The 20,884-nt window shown below is 46.4% G+C and overlaps 1 protein-coding gene across 2 annotated transcripts in view; it reads right to left on the reverse strand.

The window, feature by feature from the left end:
• The window catches only part of ADGRD1 (adhesion G protein-coupled receptor D1), a 176,890-nt gene that overhangs the window by 103,968 nt on the left and 52,038 nt on the right, over positions 1-20,884 (reverse strand). For both annotated transcript variants that reach the window (XM_061384498.1, XM_061384499.1), the window contains one exon: positions 13,572-13,713. In XM_061384498.1, coding sequence (XP_061240482.1) covers positions 13,572-13,713 — 142 coding nt within the window. The remainder of the gene's footprint in view (positions 1-13,571; positions 13,714-20,884) is intronic.

The raw sequence follows: 20,884 nt of genomic DNA on the forward strand, positions 1-20,884 counted from the left end.
TCCCACCACTTCATGGGAAATAGATGGGGAAACAGTGGAAACAGTGGCAGACTTTATTTTTGGGGGCTCCAAAATCACTGCAGATGGTGACTGCAGCCATGAAATTAAAAGACGCTTACTCCTTGGAAGGAAAGTTATGACCAACCTAGATAGCATATTCAAAAGCAGAGACATTACTTTGCCAACAAAGGTCCATCTAGTCAAGGCTATGGTTTTTCCTGTGGTCATGTATGGATGTGAGAGTTGGACTGTGAAGAAGGCTGAGTGCCAAAGAACTGATGCTTTTGAACTGTGGTGTTGGAGAAGACTCTTGAGAGTCCCTTGGACTGCAAGGAGATCCAACCAGTCCATCCTGAAGGAGATCAGCCCTGGGATTTCTGTGGAAGGAATGATGCTAAAGCTGAAACTCCAGTACTTTGGCCACCTCATGTGAAGAGCTGACTCACTGGAAAAGACTCTGATGCTGGGAGGGATTGGGGGCAGGAGGAGAAGGGGACGACAAAGGATGAGATGGCTGGATGGCATCACTGACTCGATGGACGTGAGTCTGAGTGAACTCCGGGAGTTTGTGATGGACAGGGAGGCCTGGCGTGCTGCGATTCATGGGGTCGCAAAGAGTCGGACACGACTGAGCTGATAGTCACTTTGCTGCATACCTGAAGCTAACACAACATTGTAAATCAGTATACTTCAATATAAAATAATTTCTTTTAAACAAAGAGTTTTATGGCATGCTATCCTTCATGGAATGAAGAGGAGATACGAGAAAACATACGTGCACCTGTTTGTTCAGCACCAATGGCATACAGGAAGGAGAAACCGGAAACTAAGAGAACTGCTCACCTAGAGCGTGTGGTGGGATGGAGTAGCAGGCGCAGAGGAGGCGTAGGGCAGAGAAGAGTGTCACTCCTCCGAGCGCACCTGCTCGTGGAGACCTAACCCTTAGGACTGTGGTAACATCCCGCATACTTCCCAAATAAATCAGTAGCTAAAATCAGCCGGAACGGGGCACAGCCATCACAGAATACGAACAAGCACAGATGAATCTAACTGGATCACAAATGATTAAATCACTTGAAGGGAACAGGCAAGAAAGAAACGAACCTAGGTAACTTTATAAAAGAGAATTTCAACTGTATAGTGTAAGCAAATGACAGAGAGAATAGAAACAAATACTGTCCTCTAGTTGGTACATTTGTTTCCCACAGGGGATGGGTTAGCAATCCCAGAACTACTGTGTATGTGTGAGGGGCTTACACAAATCAGTAAAAACACTGAGAATCATAACAGCCAGTTTTGGAGAATGAAGAATGTGAGAAAAGGCTCAATATGGAATCTAGAAAAAATACAGATGGATTAATATAAATACATAATATCATGCATGTGTTTGCTTGTTTAAGTACATGCATACATTTCCAAATTCTGTTCAGAGGATCAAGAAGCAATAACACTCCAGCAGAAACATATGCAGAGTACATCATGCAAAATACCAAGCTGGAGGAATCACAAGCTGGAATCTAGATTGCCAGGAGAAATATCAACAATCTCAGCTATGCAGATGACACCACCCTAATGGTAGAAAGTGAAGAGGAACTAAACAGCCTCTTGATGAGGGTGAAAGAGGAGAGTGGAAAAGCTGGCTTAAAACTCAACATTCAAAAACCTAAGCTCATAGCATCCAGACCCATCGGTTCATGGCAAATAGGTAGATAATAAGTGGCAACAGTGGCAAATATTATTTTCTTGGGCTCTAAAATCACTGCAGACAGTGACTGCAGCCACAAAATTAAAAGACACTTGCTCCTTGGAAGAAACGCTATGACAAACCTAGAGAGCATAACATAAACATCACTTTGCTGACAAAGGCTATGGCTCTTCCAGTAGTCATGTATGGATATGAGAGTTAGACCATAAAGAAGGAGCATCAAAGAATTGATGCCTTTGAATTATGGTGTTGGAGAAGACTCTTGAGAATTCCTTGGACAGAAAGGAGTTCAAACCAGTCAGTCAATCCTAAAAGAAATCAACCCTGAATATTCACTGGAAGAAGGACTGATGCTAAAGCTGAAGCTCCAATCTTTCAGCCACCTGACGTGAAGAGCCGACTCATTAGAAAAGACCCTGATGTTGGGAAAGACTGAAGGCAAAAGGAGAAGGGGGTGGCAGAGGATTAAATGGTTAGACAGTATCACTGACTCAGTGTACAGGAATCTGAGCAAACACTGGGAGAAAGTGAAGGACAGGAAAGCCTGGTGTGTTTCAGTCCACGAGGTTGCAAAGAGTTGGACATGACTTAGTAACTGAACAACAACAACAGAAATGAGCGCACGTGGCACCCAGAGCCTGGTTTCTAAACACTACTCTCCAAGAAAATGAACCAGGGCTCCATGGAGATATGGTGGGTTCCATGAGCCTAGAACATCTCTAGTGCTAGAAAGTTAGGAAAGACTCAAAAATGATGAGGACATATCAAAAGGACACAGAAGCCAACTGGAAAAGGCCCCCAAAGGTCAAAGCTGGGACAATTTAAACAACAAAATAAGTAATGATAGTATTGGATTATAGCTTATTGAGCAAAAATAAGTATCTAAAATATATTGATATAAACAAATAATTGAATGAGGTGCCCTTGTATTAAAATTCCAATTAATAAATGTAGAAAGAATGATAGACATAGAAAATCAACCTTTGGCAAACACTACAGTAATAACTTTTGCAGGTAATAACCATCACTGGATGCTAAAATTCATGGAGAAAGTATCATGAGATATAAGACAGCTGTGTAGTGTCATGGTACCTCTCTGACAAGAGATTATGATTTGCAAAGGGAAAATGATAACTTCAAACTTTAAACTAGGAAAACACCCCCCTCAACCAAGCAATCAAAGTGAGCATCACTGGTGATAATGAATACCATCTTTAATGTCTGTATTTGAGCTGAATTGTGCCCCCAAAATCCCTGTGTTGGAGACCTAGGCCCGAGGACCACAGGATTCAGGATGTTTGGGGATGGTGCACTGGGATGACCCAGAGGGATGGTATGGGGAGGGAGCTGGGAGCGGGGTTCAGGATTGGGAACATGTGTACACCCATGGCGGATTCATGTTGATGTATGGCAAAACCAATACAACATTGTAAAGTAATTAGCCTCTAATTAAAATAAATAAATTTAAAAAAATTAAAAAATAAAAATTGTACCTTAATATATTAACATTAGGATGAGCTGGGTATATGGGAACTCTGTCTTATTTTGCAATTTTCCCTTTTTTCCTTAAGTCTAAAATCATTTCGAATAAAAATCTAAAAAAAAAAAAATCACAGGGGTTGTCAACTGGTGATCAGCTGATCCAATTCAACCCACAGATGTATTTTGGTTGAAAATGTTTAAAGCAAATTTGAATGAACTGCCAACAATACAAATCCAGAGATGCAATTTTACATCCAGATGTATGGCTTCCTTTCAAAACATCAGAAGTTGTAGCATTACCGCCGAGGAAGCCCCATCGCACGCCCCCATCCTCAGGACCAAAGGCCCTGGTGTCCCAGAGCTGAGTTCACACACTGCACAGCTCAGCCCAGGCAGTCAGACGGCTTGAGAGGGTATGGAATCCCAAGGGCATGTGGGTCCCAGCTCCCCACAGGGCGGAGTCCAGGGCTTCCTTCAGAGCCCTAGTCCTCAAGCACCTGGGCATCCTGAGACTCAGAAGTCCAGGTGCTAGAATTCATCAGGGCTTCTGCTCTCACAGTCCCCAGCTTGGGGAGCTGCACTCCATCATTTAGATGCTACAGAGGTGCAGGTGCACGACCTCCCCACAGGTGATCCTGGGGGAACTGCACCCACTAGCCTGCCACCCTCTGGCCCAGGACAGGCTCACGGTCCAGGCAGACGAACTTACATACCCTCCCTCCTGCTCTCTCCTGGGGCCTCCCATGGTGACAAGGGGACATGCACAGAGAGGCAGTCCTCACTCAGCACCAGCACGGGGTCCCTAACTGGCCCGGACCACCCTTGGGTGGAGCTCCTCCAGTCCTGCGAGCTGCAAGGTGCCCTTCTGGAAAACTCTCTCTTTGCTAAAGTCAGCCGAAGCTGGAGTCTGTTCCAGTGTTGCAGACTATGAACTGAACACACGCTAACTACTTCCTAGGTGGGTGTCATTATCCCAGCTTACTAAGGATGAAACAGAGGCAGGGAGGCTAACACCCCATTGGGGAGCACACAGCTGTATTTGTTGAGTCAGTGTATGAGCCAATGAATAAACATCATCTCAGAGGACAAATTATACCTGTGATAGTTTTGTGATGCAGATTTTCTTACTATCTCCTAGATTACTTACCTCTCTTACCCTGAAATGACTTCGGCTAGGCAATACCAGCCCCTTCCACATGAGGCTCACACTGTGAATTGCGATGGCAGCCACACTTTCCCCAGTATCTGGGCTGGTCACTGTGGTCCCCATCCCGCCTGGGTCTCCTCCCCCGTGGTGGCTGCAGCAGCTCCCGCTGAGAGGCACACAGCAGCCTCGGGTCAGAGGCAGGCAGACCCAGCACAGTCTGGCTCTGTCCACAGCCCCATCGCTGGTCCTCCAGGAAATGGTATCAGATATACAGAGGGACAGACCCTCCATTTTGACCACTTCCCAGAGTCCTACTACTGGAACATCACCAATATTGGGCTCAATCTCTTCCAAACTTTATGACAAGTCTGATGGATGGACGGCCTGTCTTTGGGACTTACAGTCGGATTGAAGGCCAATAGATGAGTGAATTTTAGACAACAGCCATTGAAACTGACAGCACTTAGTGCTTCAAGACACTGACTTTTGGTTTTCTAATTCTCAAAGTTTCCAAAGAATCTGCTTCTCTCAGTCTGTTTCTTTCTGAGGTTAACAAAGGTCTCATCTTCACTGGGGATGCAAAAGATGTGGGTTCGATCCCTGAGTTGGGAAGATTCCCTGGAGAAGGAAATGGTAACTTATTCCAGTATTCTTGCCTGGGAGATCCCATGGACAGAGGAGCCTGGTGGGCAGCAGTCCATGGGGTCACAGAGTTGGACATGACTAAGTGACTGAGCATGCACGCACACATCTTCATTGACCAAGGAAAACCGACCATTCCATCTTGATTCTCAAATAAAGGTTCTGATTAGCGGCTAAGAGCAATTCTAACTGGCCAGAGAGCTGCCATTTCTGAAGCATCTTTTAGGCAGGGGACTCTGGCTCTTGCCCCAGAATTGACTACAGCAAGGAGATGCCCTCAGTAATGTCTCGAGGGTGGTGTACATCTGCTCCCCATTTCCATCCCCCTCAACTGGACTGTCTATTTCAACAGCCTGTGTGCCAGCTACCTGGCCATATGCTCTGAGCTGGGAAGGTAACAGCCCTGCAGGCTCCCCACGCCAGACAGGACACTCAGAGGAGCCGCAGGAACATATCAGCGGAGACCTGCAAATCAGCACAACTGGCATCGGCCAAAGGATGGGTCAGAATCTGGACTGTTTGATGGTTTGGGGAGCAAGGAATGTGAAGTAAGAAGACACTGTGATGGTTTGAGGATGGGCTCTGATGATACACACTCTGGGTACCAGGCACGCCTGACACATCTACTCTGAACAAGGTGTGGAGCAGGCGCCCAGGCTACACTGGCCGTCATGGTCTACCTGACCCAGGTCCCCACCCACAGGCAACACGGAACACTTAGTGAGCACTGGGGTCTCCAAACAAGGCCCCTTGATACCAGGGCAGTGGATTCTGGTTTATTTCACTGTACCCGTGACTGACTGGAGTTGGTTTCCTAAAAAAAGAAAAAATAGTGACAACATTGTTTTAATGTAAAGAATCAAGTGGCATGACATTAAAGAGAATGAAACAATGCCATTTGTAGCAACACAGATAGACCTAGAGATTGTCATACTGTGTGAAGTAAGTCAGACAGAGAAGGGGAAATATTGCATGAAATCCCTTATATGGGAAAGCTAAAAAGAAACTGTACAAATGAACTCATTTACAAAACAGAAAGAGACTCACAGACTTAGAGAATGAACTTATGGTTGCTGGGGGCAAGGGGGCGGAGAAGGATGGGAGAAAGGGATAGTTAGGGAGTTTGGGATGGACATGTACACACCACTGTATTTAAAATGGATAATCAACAAGGACCTACTGTATAGCACAGGGAACTCTGCTCAATGTTAGGTGGCAGCCTGGATGGGAGGGGAGTTTGGGGGAAGATGGATACCTGTATATGTATGGCTGAGTCCCTTTGCTGCCCATCTGAAGCTGTCACATTGTTAATCAGCTGTATTCCAGTGTAAAATAAAATTTTAAAAAGTATTGTGTGGCTTGAAATAAACTGATGGCAAAACATCACAAAAGATATTGGCTGAGCAGGACACCAGCCGGCAGGGACAGCTGACTCTGGCAACATGTGAGTTTTTGTCTCATTGGTTGAAAAGTCTCTCTGGGAAAACTCTAGAATGAAACTCGCTCTAAAAGTACAGTTTGGATCAGGCATCATCGCAGGGGTGTTCTGGGACGTGGCCCGGAACCAGAGCCCCTCAGATGCACAGGCATCAGGAAATGCCAAGGGCATCCCCACAACCTGACGATGGGGGGTCTGTTTATGGCCTTGCTGACTTGCTGGGAGCTAGTAAAGAGAGGGTTCTGTGGATCAGAACATGGGCATCCCGTTTTGAAGGAGAGGAAAAGTGAGAGAGGGGAAGGATGCGAGGTCCTGAGGGTGCCCAAGGGTCTTGGACACCATCCGACTCAGAAAGGGACTGGGAGGGAGCCGAGATAAATAAACAAAATCCCTTCTACTCTTCAAATCCAGGTTCACACCAGCCTGATCTAACAAGGATGGTGGTTGTGGGAGCTGTGGGTGTGTGTGTGTGTCTGTGTGTGCATGTGTGTGTCTATATATATGCTGGGTCTGCCCTTGTGCGTGTATCTGTATGTGAGTGTGTGTACTGGGGTGTGTGTGTATGCATGTGTGTCTGTATGTGTGCTACATAAGAGTGTGTGCATATATGTGTGTTTAGGTGTGTATATTGTGTATGTGTGTGTGTCTGTGTCTGCTGGATCTGGTTGTGCACATATTATTTGTGTGGCAGTGTGTGTCCTGGGGATGTGTGTGTGTGCACATGGACATCCATGCCCTGTGAACTCACGGGGGGTCCAGACACCAAGAAGCCCTGCATTCAGTCCTCTGTCCCCATCTCCCCTGCCCACTCAGCCTCCTGTCTCAGCTTCAGGACCTTGTCCCCAAGCCCCCAACTCCTCAGCCCCTGCAGCCCCAGCTCAGCCCACCCCCCGACATCCGCCAAGACTCACAGCCCCCTTTCCTAGGGCCACTTCGCTTCCCACATCGCATCCCACATCAAACCCACATCGCTTCCAAAATTGTTCAGAGCAAGCCTTCTCTGCTTTTATGCACTTGGGTTACAGACTTGCAATACCTCCATGCCACATTATAAAACCCCCAACACCAGAAGCACTAAAAATGCCTCTGTTTCACACCAGAACCAAATTTTCAACACAGACTGAGCCTGCCGAGCTCATTTTGCCTAGTTAGCTGCCTCCTCTGAATGGCAGCCGGGGAAGAGTCTCTGGCCTGGGTAAGCACCCTCTCCATAGAAAGAGGAGCCACACAAATCAGGACAGAGCTACTTATATGGTGCTGCTGCCTCTGAGCTCAGCACTCGTTCAACAAATATTTTCTGAGCCAAAGCTCAATGCCAGGCATCAAGAGGAAGGAATAGATGATTCCAAATGGGGTCCAGGGCAGCTTCCCCGCAAATGCACAGGCTGGTTTAAGAGATGGTCAGTTTGAACGCTTATTTCGATTCCCACTCCTCTCTAGCTACCCTCCCTTTTACATATACTTTCTGTACATCCACAACTGCTGTGAGTTCAGCTACTGAGAGTCCTCAACGGCCAGAATTGCTGTTAGTAGATAAGAGCTTCCTGTCCAAGGTCACTCCCTTCCTATACAGCCCTCAGTCATGTACTGGACTAAAGGCGAGAGCCCCAAACTTTCAAGAGGACCATTCTGAAGGGCCATCCCAGCTTCAGAGCTCACCACAGGGTCACCTTCAGTCTTTGTTGAGAATGCATCACAGGCCGCCTTCTCCTTCTACTCAGCCTTCCTTCCTTTCCCATATAAGTCAAACTTGCAATCCCTCTTGAATAAACTTCTTGCACACAAATGTCAAAAAAAAGAAGAGATGGTCAGTTTGCATAAACAGTAAGATGCGATCCTTGGAGGCGGCACTAGGGCTCAGCAAAGACGTTAAAGAGGGAGATGTGCGTCTTCCCTGGGGAGATCATGGAGGAGTCAGTAATGACTCCAGTGACCTTGACACGGGTGGGACTAGACCCAAGATGTGGAAGGCCTTCCAGATAACAGGAGAGGCACACACAAAGGCAGAGGCCCACCAGGCCCAGACTTCACGGGAGAACGAGTGTTTCTGTTCCTCTGGACAGAGGTTCAAGCAGAAAGTCACACTGGAAAGGTCCACTCAAGACTGACTGTGTGGCCCGAAGTTGAAATGAGTCTTCAGGGAAACCTGAGTCACTGAAAGATTTTAAAAAGCTGAATAAGACCACCTGGCATGTGTTTCTGGAAGATAAGCCTGGGAACTCGGGGAGAATAAAGTGGGGAGAACAGTCAGGAAGCTTCTAGCTCAGGCAGAACCAAATTAGCAATGAGACTCCGAACCAGGGGTGGGGCAGCGGGAGGGAGAAGGTGAGGGATGCTTGGAAAACAGGGTCACAGCTGGTCCCACCAAGAGACCAAGAGCCAGGAGGGCACCAGGGTGCCAGACTCTGAGCAGAGAGAAGATGATACAGTGACAGGAGGTCACAGAGGACATGAAGGCTGGGGGGTAACGTGCCCACCTGCACACCTGGGTGGAGAAACCTGCCGGGGAACAGGAGTGATGCCATGGGGAGAGGTGGGTTTTGTGTCACCAGGAGCATCAGTCTGGAAGTGGTGGCTGAAATCAAGGCAACCCCATGAATTCAGAGAGGTAAACGTTCCTGCAGACGGAGTTGGAGCAGGTGGCGCAGCAGAGGAGGGGCTGATACCAGAGAAAGGGCACCACCTGCAGGGGGACATGTCCTGCAGACCCGAAAGTGGGAACCTCAGGGGCTGCAGGGGGTGGGGTAGGCTTTGACAGAGTGCAGGTGAGCAGAGGACTCTAGAGAGGCACTGCGTGCAGGCTAAGTCGCTTCAGTCGTGTCTGACTCTCCATTACCCTGTGGACGATAGCCCACCAGGCTCCTCTGTCCATGGGGATTCTCCAGGCAAGAGTACTGGAGGAATCTTCCCAACCCAGGGATGGAACCCAAGTCTCATATGTCTCCTGTATTAGCAGGTAGGTTCTTTACCACTAGCACCACCTGGGAAGTTCCTCTGAAGACATGTGAGACCATCTCTGCAGTGTGAAAATGTATATAGAAAGTGGAGATGGTAAAAATCAACCTAGTTCAAAGAAGAGAAGGGGAGATGGATGTTGAATAAGATCTCTGAAACATGGGATCCAGCGAAGCCACTTCTGCAAGTACCTACCCAGAAGGACTGAAAGTAGGATCTAGGAGAAATGCTTGCACACACACACGTTCATGGCAGCATTACGCACAACAGCCTAAAGGTGGGAGCAACCCAAGTGTTCACTGATGGATGTATGGATGAGCAAAGCATGGTCCATCCACACCATAGACTAGGATTCGGCCTTAAAAAGAAGGACATTCTGGGGCTTCCCTGGCAGTCCAAATGGTTAAATTTCTGCACTTCTACTGCAGGGGGCGCAGGTTCAATCCCTGGTCTGGGAACTAGGATTCCGAAAGCTTCACAGAGAGGCCATAACAGAAAAAAAAAAAAAAAAACAACAGAGGACATTCTGTTCTTTCTGTTCTGACTTTTGCTATCACACAGATGAACCTTGAGGACTTGATGCTCAGTGAAATAAGCCAGACACGAAGAGACAAATCCTCTCTGATTCTACTTACACGAAGGCCCCAGAGGAGTCAAAGCCATAGAGATGGAAAAGAAAACAGTGTGTGCCGGGCAGGGACGGAGGATAAGGAGGGGGAATTCGTGTTTAATGAGGACAGAGTTTGGGTTTTTGGAAATCAGGAGAGTTCTGGGGAGGGATGGTGGTGAAGGATGCGCACCAATGTGAAACATGCTTAACACCACTGAACTGTACACTTAAAAATGGTCAAGATGGTGCAATTTATGTCATGTGTACTTTACCACGATTTTTTTAATGTTTTGTGATTTTTCAAAAAGAAAGGAGAGAGACAGGGTGGGGGAACATTCTCAGGTGAAGACTGTTTGCAGGTGGATGAAGAGGACGAGAGGAGGGGGAAGGAGCAGGTGGCAGGGTGGGGGTGGCCGTGGATGGAGGGAAGGTTCCTGAAGAAAGGCTGGCTGTGGAGTAGAGAAGGAAGGAGTGATGAGAGGGGCAGTGAGGAATCAGCAAGATCAGCGAGTTTAGCTCAGTCACTCAGTGCTATTTGACTCTTTGAGATGCCAGACTAGCACACCGGGTTTCTTTGTCCTTCACTAGCTCCTGGAATTCGCTCAAACTTATGTCCATTGAGTCGATGATGCCATCCAACCATCTCATCCTCTGTTGTCCCCTTCTCCTCCTGCCTTCAATCTTTCCCAGCATCACAGGCTTTTCCAGTGAGTCAGTTCTTTGCATCAGGTGGCCAAAGTATTCGAGCTTCAGCTTCAACATCAGTCCTTCCAGGGAATATTCAAGACTGATTTCCTTTAGGATGGACTGGTTGGATCTCCTTGCAGTCCAAGAGACTCTCAAAAGTCTTCTCCAACATCACAGTTCAAAAGCATCAATTCTTCGGCACTCAGCTTTCTTTATGGTCCAGCTGTCACATTCATACACGACTACTAGAAAAACCATAGCTTTGCTGCTGCTGCTAAGTCACTTCAGTCGTGTCTGACTCTGTGCGACCCCATAGATGGCAGCCCACCAGGTTCCCCTGTCCCTGGGATTCTCCAGGCAAGAATACTGGAGTGGGTTGCCATTTCCTTCTCCTAGCTTTGACTAGACAGACCGTTGTTGGCAAAATAATGTCTCTGCTTTTTAATATACTGTCTAGGTTGGTCATAGCTTTTCTTCAAAGGAGAAAGGGTCTTTTGATTTCATGGCTGCAATCACCATCTGCAGTGATTTTGGAGCCCAGGAAAATAAAGTATGTCACTGTTTCCATTGTTTACCATCTATTTGCCATGAAGTGATGGGACCGGATGCCATGATCTTAGTTTTTTGAATGTTGAGTTTCAAGCAAGCTTTTTCACTTTCCTCCTTCACTTTCATCAAGAGGCTCTTTAGTTCCTCTTCTCTTTCTGCCATAAGGGTGGTATCATCTGCATATCTGAGGTTATTGATATTTCTCCCAGCAATCTTGATTCCAACTTGTGCTTCATCCAGTCCGGCATTTCGCATGATGTACTCTGCATATAAATTAAATAAGCACGTTGACAATATACAACCTTGACGTACTCCTTTCGCAATTTGGAAGCAGTCCGTTGTTCCATGTCCAGTTCTAACTGTTGCTTCTTTACCTGAATACAGATTTCTCAGGAGGCAGGTAAGGTGGTCTGGTATTTCCATCTCTTAAGAATTTTCCACAATTTGCTGTGACCCACACAGTCAAAGGCTTTAGCATAGTCAATGAAGCAGAAGTAGATGTTTTTCTCTTGCTTTTTCTATGATCTAACAGATGTTGGCAATTTGGTCTCTGGTTCCTCTGCCTTTTCTAAATCCAACTTGAACATCTGGAAGTTCTTGGTTCACGTACTGCTGAAGCCTAGCTTGGAGAATTTTGAGCATTACTTTGCTAGCGCGTGTGAGATGAGTGCAATTGTGCAGTAGTTTGAACATCCTCTGGCAACAGGAGAATGGGAAAGACTAGAGATTGCGTCAAGAAAATTAGAGACACCAAGGGAACATTTCATGCAAAGACGGGCACAATAAAAGACAGAAACAGTATGGACCTAACAGAAGCAGAAGATATTAAGAAGAGGTGGCAAGAATATATAGAATAACTCTTCAAAAAAGATCTTAGTGACCCAGATAACCATGATGGTGTGATCACTCACCTAGAGTCAGACATCCTGGAGTGCTCGGTCAAGTGGGCCTTAGGAAGCATCACTACGAACAAAGCTAGTGGAGGCGCTAGAATTCCAGCTGAGCTATTTCAAATCCTAAAAGATGATGCTGTGAAAGTGCTGAACTCAATATGCCAGCAAATTTGAAAAACTCAGCAGTGGCCACAAGACTGGAAAAGGTCTGTTTTCATTCCAATACCAATCAGCAAGATGGTCAGGATGAAGGAGGTAATGGAGCAACCAAGAGCAAGCTGTCTGGTGGTGGCTATCTGCCTGGGAAAGCACAAGTGCAGACAGACACTGGCCGGAAAGTGTGGACAAATGAGCAGAGCTGGGTTCTGAGGGGACCAAGAAGGGGCCTGACCTCCGTGGGGAATCAGGGCTGGGGGGTGGCAGGGTGAGACAGGAGTTGCAGTGACAGCAACTTGTCCTGACTCGTCAGCTTCCCTCAATGCTGTCTCATTGAGGAGGTGATAAAAACACAGGTAGACAGACACAGGGGTCGGCACATAGTAGGTCTTCAGATAATGTTGGCGGAATGGGATGGAACAGTATGAAATGGAATGAAACAGAAGATCCTGGCGGGAACGGTCTTTGCAGGACTCCAAAGGATCAAAAGTGGATTGAGTTCTTATTACACACAACACAGATAAACAAGGTCCTACTGTTCAGTGCAGGGATCTCTGTTCAACATCTATCATAAACCATCATGGAAGACAGTATGGAAAAGAACGTATACGGAATCACTTTGCTCTACAGCAGAAATGGATACAACATTGTAAATCAACTAAACTTCAATAAAAATTTAATATATATATATTGTATTCTTTAATAAATTCCTTGAGAACGTCAAGCTTCAACCATAGTGCACGATTCTGGCACAAGGAAAGTCACACTTTTTAAAGGACAGGTGCACACCTGTGTCCCTGATACACCTGTCATTCTTATCACAAAGACAGAGTGAAGGCGGAGACAGTCACAGTTACAACGGGGCAAAACAAACAGCTCAAAACTGAAAGCATAGAAACGGCTCTGCGAAATGGCTAACATATTTCCCAGAAAGAACCAAACTCTCTATCTCACTAATGGCTATCAACTAAGATAAGTGAGAATGAGCCAAGATATCCCATCCTCCAAAGACAACATTTATTGTAAAACAGAAATAGCCACAGTTGCTGTGCACACATCTGTAAAAGCAACGTCTGATCTCAGAGGCCTTTTTACACAAAATTAATACTGTGTGTCCAACCCCAGAGCTATCCAGGGGACTTTCCACTGCTGTTCAAAAATAATCACAAGAATGGATGCCAAAATCCTAATTCCGGCCAGCACCAATCCATCCAAGATTCTTTCTACAATCATACCGACGATCGAATATTCCTTGCTGCAAAAGGAAATCAAAGAGCAGAAATGAGGACAAATTCACTCTAACTCACCAAGTGGTGCCGGAGGTGGACAGTGATAAGAGGGGAGCCCGATAAATTCTGGGAGAGCTTCGGCGTCGGGGAGACCTCCAGGGAGATCAGATAGCTGGTCGCAGAGAGCAAGCAGTTTTTATAATTTGCTGCCTCAGCAATCCTTGGGAACAAATGAAAAATCATTACAAAACAGAAATTTAAAAATAAACAAACAAACAAACAAAAAAAACCCTTGAGTTTAAAATTTCAAGTTAAGCCTGGGACTTTTGAGACTGAAATCTTTTGGGGGTGGAGTTTTGATTTCTATCAAACAGCACATTCTGCTCCAAGACTCGGTGTTGGTACTAAAAGGTGAGATGGAGCCCTTGACCTCACAGAGTCTATAGTCTAGCAGAAGGAGAGGGTAACCCAGGAAGTGGGGAAGAACAGGAGGATCAAAACAATGAGATGAAATCTCAGCCATACATTCCCTTGACCTGGGACAAGTGACTTACCTGTTGGAATTTTCCATGCCCAAATTATAAACCGCTGTGGCAAACAGTAATGTGATGGACACCTGTTGTCTTGTCACCGAGTAGCCCTTCATCCCTCTCCTGATAAAGGCACCTCAGCTTCCCTCCAAGTGACCACTCCCCTTCCTGACTTATAGCCCATATGCTTTGGAGGGACCTCCATCCTTAACTCAAGAGTAAACCCCGCTATCACAATTTGAGTGAATCAGTGCACTGCATTCCTCAGACCATACTGATTGTTCAGATGTAAGCACATGTTCCATTAAGATCCGAAGAGAAGTAACAAGATTCAGATGGAAATGCTGGGTCAGAGATCCTCACTTCTCTCTGCTAGATGTCAGTCCAGAACTGTGAGGTTCCAGCAGTGGCTTATAGTCATGAACAGAGAGACTGACTGGGAAGGAGGTCCACATCCAGGAAAAGCTGAGAGATGGAGTTGGGTGATAGCAACTGGATGCTGGATCAAGCTACTCCTGAAGCCAGCTGTCCATGCACCTTTCGGCTTATGGGATCCAACAAACTCCCCTTTTGTTTAAAACAGCTTATGCCTGGGTTTCTGTTGCTTATGCCCAATCAAAAGAATCTTGGCTGATAGACATAGTACTTGTCTCATGGAGTTATGAAGCTGAAATGACATTCAGGGCCAGGACTAGGATGAGGGAAGCAAGGAACTTGGGGTGCAAGATCTAAGAAGGTGTTCACATTCAGGGTTTGCCACTTGCAGCACATGAATGACTCCATGAATGAACACGGCTCTGAACGCTGTGTTCTTGGTGACTGCTTATCTAGCCCTCACCCTCGCCCTGCCTGGTATATGGTCAGTAATCAGCAAATGTCTGTTGCCTTACTCTGAACTTCAAGACATTTCACTAGGATGCCTGCGACATGAAGTCATTCAGCCCCGACTCAGGTCACCCAGTCATCTACTGGTTTCTTTCCTAATCCGGACTTTTGCATGGGGATTCTGTCCCTTCCCTGTGTTTATACTCACAGAACCATCTTCATAACATCAAGCAGATCCCTGGGAGCTGGGTGTACAATCTACTTCCTCCCTCAACTAGTTTTACCTGTTAACTAGACTCAAAGCTGGTGATCTGGACTAGAGCCAGTGGGACCCACGCGTCTCCCCCTAACACCACCATCATCACCATGGGACCCAGCTCTTTAAACAAGCCCCTAACATCAGTTCCTTAAAAAAGAGCAGGTCCCCAGCAGCACACAGAACTATTCCTGGAATTGTCAATGTGAGATGTTTTTAAAAAATATCGTAAAGATTTAAAACCCCTGGGACTTCCCTAGTGGTCCAGTGGTTAAGACTCTGCACTGCTGAGCCCGCACACCACAACTAAAGAGGCCCCCGTGCCTCCACAAACAGCCTGCACGCCGCAAAGAAGACCAAGCGTAGTCCAAAACTAAAAAAAGATTGAAAACCCTAGCCCTGCCTTCATGGAAATACCCTGCTGAAGGGTATTTCCAACAGAAAATATTTCCTGTAGCAAAACAGAGGCATGGATTCCTCGTGTTTGTGAATATCACCAAGGTTGGAAAGCTGAGGAGCTGCTGCAAACTCAGAGAACACGGCTGATTTGCTATCTGATTATTCTTCTCTGGAAAGGCATCACTGTGCAAGCCCCAAGCTACAAGACACATATGGAATAAGTCACACAGGTTTAAAAAAGTGAAAGACACTGAAAAGCAAATCTCACTCCAGCTCGTGGTTCTCAGCCATTGTTTTTCATTATGGCCCCCTAAAGAGTCCTATTAGACCCATTTTTCCTAACACCCCACCATTACTCCATCAACACCTGCCCATCCCGTGAAATCGTAGTACCACACACATAGAGTAAATCTGCTTATGTACTTCAATATGCTTTAGGTAACTTTGCAGAGCCACAGCCACTGTCATATCTCAGACTCCTTGCCCTCAAAACCAATTTTCACCTTCTGGAGGTGATAATGTCCCCACTGAAAAGGCAGGGAGTTCAGCCACTGCTATGGAAAGTTAAGACTCGCTGGATGTCAACAGGGACCAGTTCAGACCCAAAGATAGAAAGAGTGGTCCTCAGTAACACAGAGGCCTGCTCTCTTGCAGAACAATGAGGCTGCCCGGGTAGACCACCTCTCCGCTTGTGATTTCAGGGAGCTGAGATGTTTTGAGCTCAGCACAGTATCCACTGAGATACGGTGAAATGCTTGCCAACACCTCATAGTCTATGCTTCTCTCTGTGAAGTCAGCATGTATGTAATTCCACCAACATAATAGAAATCATTTGTCTAGCAAAAATTAGGACTATATATTAGCCAACAGTAAAATCACAACCATAAGACCCTACATACACATCGTTATTTGTCACATCTCCCCTCTCCCCATCCACGTCCATTTCTAACAATTCATCAGGTCAGCTGTCATCTCCCACTAGGATGTAAGCTCCATCGGGGGCTGGCTTCTTACCCATTCTGTTCACAGCTCTCTAAGCCCTTAGAACCAAGCCTGACACACAGTAGGTTCTCAACTAATATGTGTTCAGTGAATTAATCTTCTCACAGACAGACCGTGATGACTTAGATCAAAATCTTAAGAAAAACATGTAAAAAATGGAAAACCTATGGAGAATCTTCTCTCCATAAACACAGTGCAAATCCAGAGTGGATTCCTGGATTTGGCCCCAGCAACACATGGATTCAGCCAAATGCAGCCTAGTAAACATTGCCTTTGAGGGCAGGAACTGATATCAGACTCAACAGTCTACACTGTGCCCTTAGGAGCATTTTTAATCTGGAAAAGCACAATTTCCCAATACAGATGGGTTTACACTGATGGTCTCCAGTGACTCACTGCTCATGCAGCCAGGGAGCCTTTCCTTCTGGCTGAATTTGCCCTGCAGAGAGGCTCAGGTCGGGGTCCATGGTGGCTGAGCCAGGAGGAGCCCACCATCCCAACACCACCACCCAAGTTGACAATCACAAGACATCAGATGGACTAAGAAATTACTGTTTACTTTTTAGATGGGATAATGGCATGGAGTTCATTCTGTATTTTTAAAAGTCTTTGTCTTTTAAAAATAGAGACTAAATATTTACAGATGAAACTACATGATGTCAGAGATTTGCCTCAAAATAATTGGTGGGGCCAGGGTGAGGGAGCGGGGTGGGCAGAGGAAGCCCAAACAGCCGTGGGTGGTCCCGGTTGTAACCCGGTGATGACCGTCTCTTTTGTTTTTACAGATGTTCGATTTTTTTTCATAATAAAAAGAGGGTTTTTTTATGACTTCATTTAATCTCTCTGGTACCTCCAGTTTTAATAAGGGTTTTCCTTTGTCTTCATAAATCTGATCCAGGCTTGATTTTCTTTTATTTTAACCTGTTATCTGGGGAGCAGTAACACTTGGAGACTGGATTATCTGTCACTTTGGAATTGACTGTACCAGGGCTTGGGGGCCTTCCTGGATAAGAAAACAGGCTCATTCTAGATGCCAGGGGAGAAATGGCAAAGAAGACAGTCCCGGGAGTCGGGGCCACATGGTTGCACCCCCCTGTACAGGCCCTGCCCTCTGCTTTGGGGCGTTCAGCCAATGGCAGCATCCACAGGAAATCAGAGCCAGTCGGAGAGGAGAGTGAGACCCAGATAGCACTGTTTTTGTGGGGTCACAAAAAGGGCATGGTGCCCATCCCCACAGCCCTGCATCTTTGTCCTAGGAACTGTGTTCTCCAGACCCCATCAGCCCAGGGTGGCAGCATCGTGCCCCACTCCCTCCTTCTGAGAACACTTCCTGTTATTATGTTGTTGTTTAGTCATTAAGTCGCGTGGACTCTTTTGTGACCCCATGGCCTGTAGCCCGCCAGGTTCTTATGTCCATGGGATTCTCTGGGCAAGAATACTGGAGTGGGTTGCCATGCCCTCCCCCAGAGGATCTTCTCAACTCACGGATCAAACCTGAGTCTCCTGCATTGGCAGGCAGATTCTTTACCCCCTTTACTGAGCCACCTGGGAAGCCCTCCTGTTATTACTCTATCCTTGATAGTAGGGAGCACACCCTGAGCACAGCCTGGCAAATGGCCTCGCCTTCTAACTTCCCCCAAATTACCATCTGGTCCTGCTGGGGACCTGACTGACATGGGCCAAAGTCCAGCCTGCACCCTCACATATTTCAGCACATTTGAGCCACGACCCCTCTGCTGGTCATCTGTGCCTGAGATTACACGTGGAGAGGTCCCATTTGTTTATTTTGTTTTTATTTCCATGACTCTAGGAGGTGGGTCAAGGAGGAATCTTGCACAACAAAAGAAACAATAAACAAGGTTCAGACAACCCTCAGAATGGGAGAAAACAACTGCAAAAGAAACAACTGACAAAGGATTAATCTCCAGAATATATATAAGCAGCTCACATAGCTCAGTATCAGAAAAGCAAAAAGTCCAGTCCAAAGATGGGCAGAAGACCTAAATAGACATTTCTCCAAAGAAGACATACAGATGGCCAATAAACACATGAAAAGACTGTCAACATCCCTAATTACCAGAGAAAGGCAAATTAAAACTATAGTGAGGTATCATCTCACACCAGTCAGAATGGCCATCATCAGAAAATCTACAAAAAATAAATGTTGGAGAGGATGTGGAGAAAAAGGAACTCTCCTACACTGTTGGTGGGAATGTAAATGGATATGGCCATTATGGAGAACAGTATGGAGATTCCTTGAAAAACTAGGAATAAATCTACCATACAGCCCAGGAATCCTACTACTGGCATATACCCTGCTAAGCTAAGCTAAGCTAAGCTAAGCTAAGTCGCTTCAGTTATGTCCGACTCTGTGTGACCCCATAGACGGAAGCCCACCAGGCTCCGCCGTCCCTGGGATTCTCCAGGCAAGAACACTGAAGTGGGTTGCCATTTCCTTCTCCAATGCATGAAAGAGAAAAGTGAAAGTGAAGTTGCTCAGTCGTGTCCGACTCTTAGTGACCCCATGGACTGCAGCCCACCAGGCTCCTCCATCCATGGGATTTTCCAGGCAAGAGTACTGGAGTGGGGTGCCATTGCCTTCTCCGATATACCCTGAGGAAACCACAATTCCAAAAGACACATGTACCCCAGTGTTCATTGCACACCGTTTACAATAGTCAAGACATGGAAGCAACCTAGATGTCCATTAACAGATGAATGGATAAAGAAGATGTGGAACATATATACAGTGGAATATTACTCAGCCATAAAAAAGAATGGATTTGAGTCAGTTCTAGTGAGGTGGATGAAACTAGAGCCTGTTATACAGAGCAAAGTAAGTCAGAAAGAGAAAAACAAATATCATGTATTAACACATATATATGGAATCTAGAAAAATGGTGTTGAGGAGCCTATTTGCAGGAAGGAATGGAGACACAGATGCAGAGAATGGACCTGTGGACACGGACGCCATGGGTGGGGGGGAGAGAGTGGAACAAATGGAGAAAGCAGCATGAACATAGGTACACTGTCATGTGCAAGGCGGGGAACTGCTGAGACGCTGCCATGTAACGCAGGCAGCCCAGTCTGGTGCTCTGTGGGATGGGATGGGAGAGGGGAGGGAAACTCCACAGGGAGGGGATACGTGTATGTCTGACTCAAGTTGTTGTACAATAGAAACCAACACAACATTGCAAAAATTTAAAAATTAAAAAAAGAAAGAAAGCATAGAAAGGATGGAAGAGTTCAGGATCTCTAGGGCAGATCTGGGAACTCTGAAATCTGCAAGCAGAATACCCAAGCACATGGAGAGATGAGTTCTGGTCCTCAAGCAAGAGAAATCAGCATGCGTGGAACAAGAAAAAGCAGTCTCATTAAAAGACCACTCCAAGTACGAGGGCCCCACAGGTGAACCAGAAGGCTGAGCGCCAAAGAACTGATGCTTTTGGATTGTGGTGCTGGAGAAGATTCTTGAGAGTCCCATGGACAGCAAGAAGATCAAACCAGTCAATCCTAAAGGAAATCAACCCTGAATATTCATTGGAAAGACTGGGGCTGAAGCAGAAGCTCCAATACTTTGGCCACCTGATGTTAAGAGCCAATTCATTGGAAAAGAGCCTGATGCTGGGAAAGATCAAGGACAGGAGGAGAAGTGGGTGACAGAGGATGAGATGGTTGGATAGCATCACTGAATCAATGGACATGAGTTTGAGCAAACTCTAGGAGATGGTAAAGGACAGGGAAGCTTGGTGTGCTGCAGTCCATAGGGTCGCAACGAGTTGGACATGACTGACCGACTGAACAACAGCAACAGGTAAACCAGGTTGTACAGGGAGATTTAATACAAAAAGTAAAACTGGAAATATCCCATAGTAAATGAACTCCTTTTCTAGCAAGTTCCTGCTCAAACATGGTGTCCTGCTCACTCCAGAGTCTATCTCCATCCTCTATCAGAGCTGCATTCTCACTGATGCTTGAGGGAGCAGTGAGGGGACAGGAAATGCTAAGCAAAGGAAACTTAAACCTCCTGAAAGATCTGAAAGATGCTGCACATGGAGGCATGGGGGAGAGCCTTGGAGAGACTTGGGAGAATTCTCAAGTGGTATGAGAAGCCTCTGACTGACAGACCAAAAAAGAGAGCACCCACCAGGATGGTGGACCTGACCTCCGTGGTGCTCAGGTGGCTTAGTCACTAAGTTCTTGGTATCTAGAAGCAGTTCCCTGGTGTTTCAGTGATAAAGAATCTGCCTGCCAATGCTGGAGACACAGGTTGGATCCCTGATCTTGGAGGATCCCACATGCTGCAAGCAACTATTATGCTCCCGTGGCCTTGAGCCCATGCTCCCCAACAAGAGAAGCCACTGCCACGAGAAGCCCAT

This window comes from Bos javanicus, chromosome 17, assembly GCF_032452875.1.
Source record: "Bos javanicus breed banteng chromosome 17, ARS-OSU_banteng_1.0, whole genome shotgun sequence".
Lineage (NCBI taxonomy): Eukaryota > Metazoa > Chordata > Mammalia > Artiodactyla > Bovidae > Bos > Bos javanicus.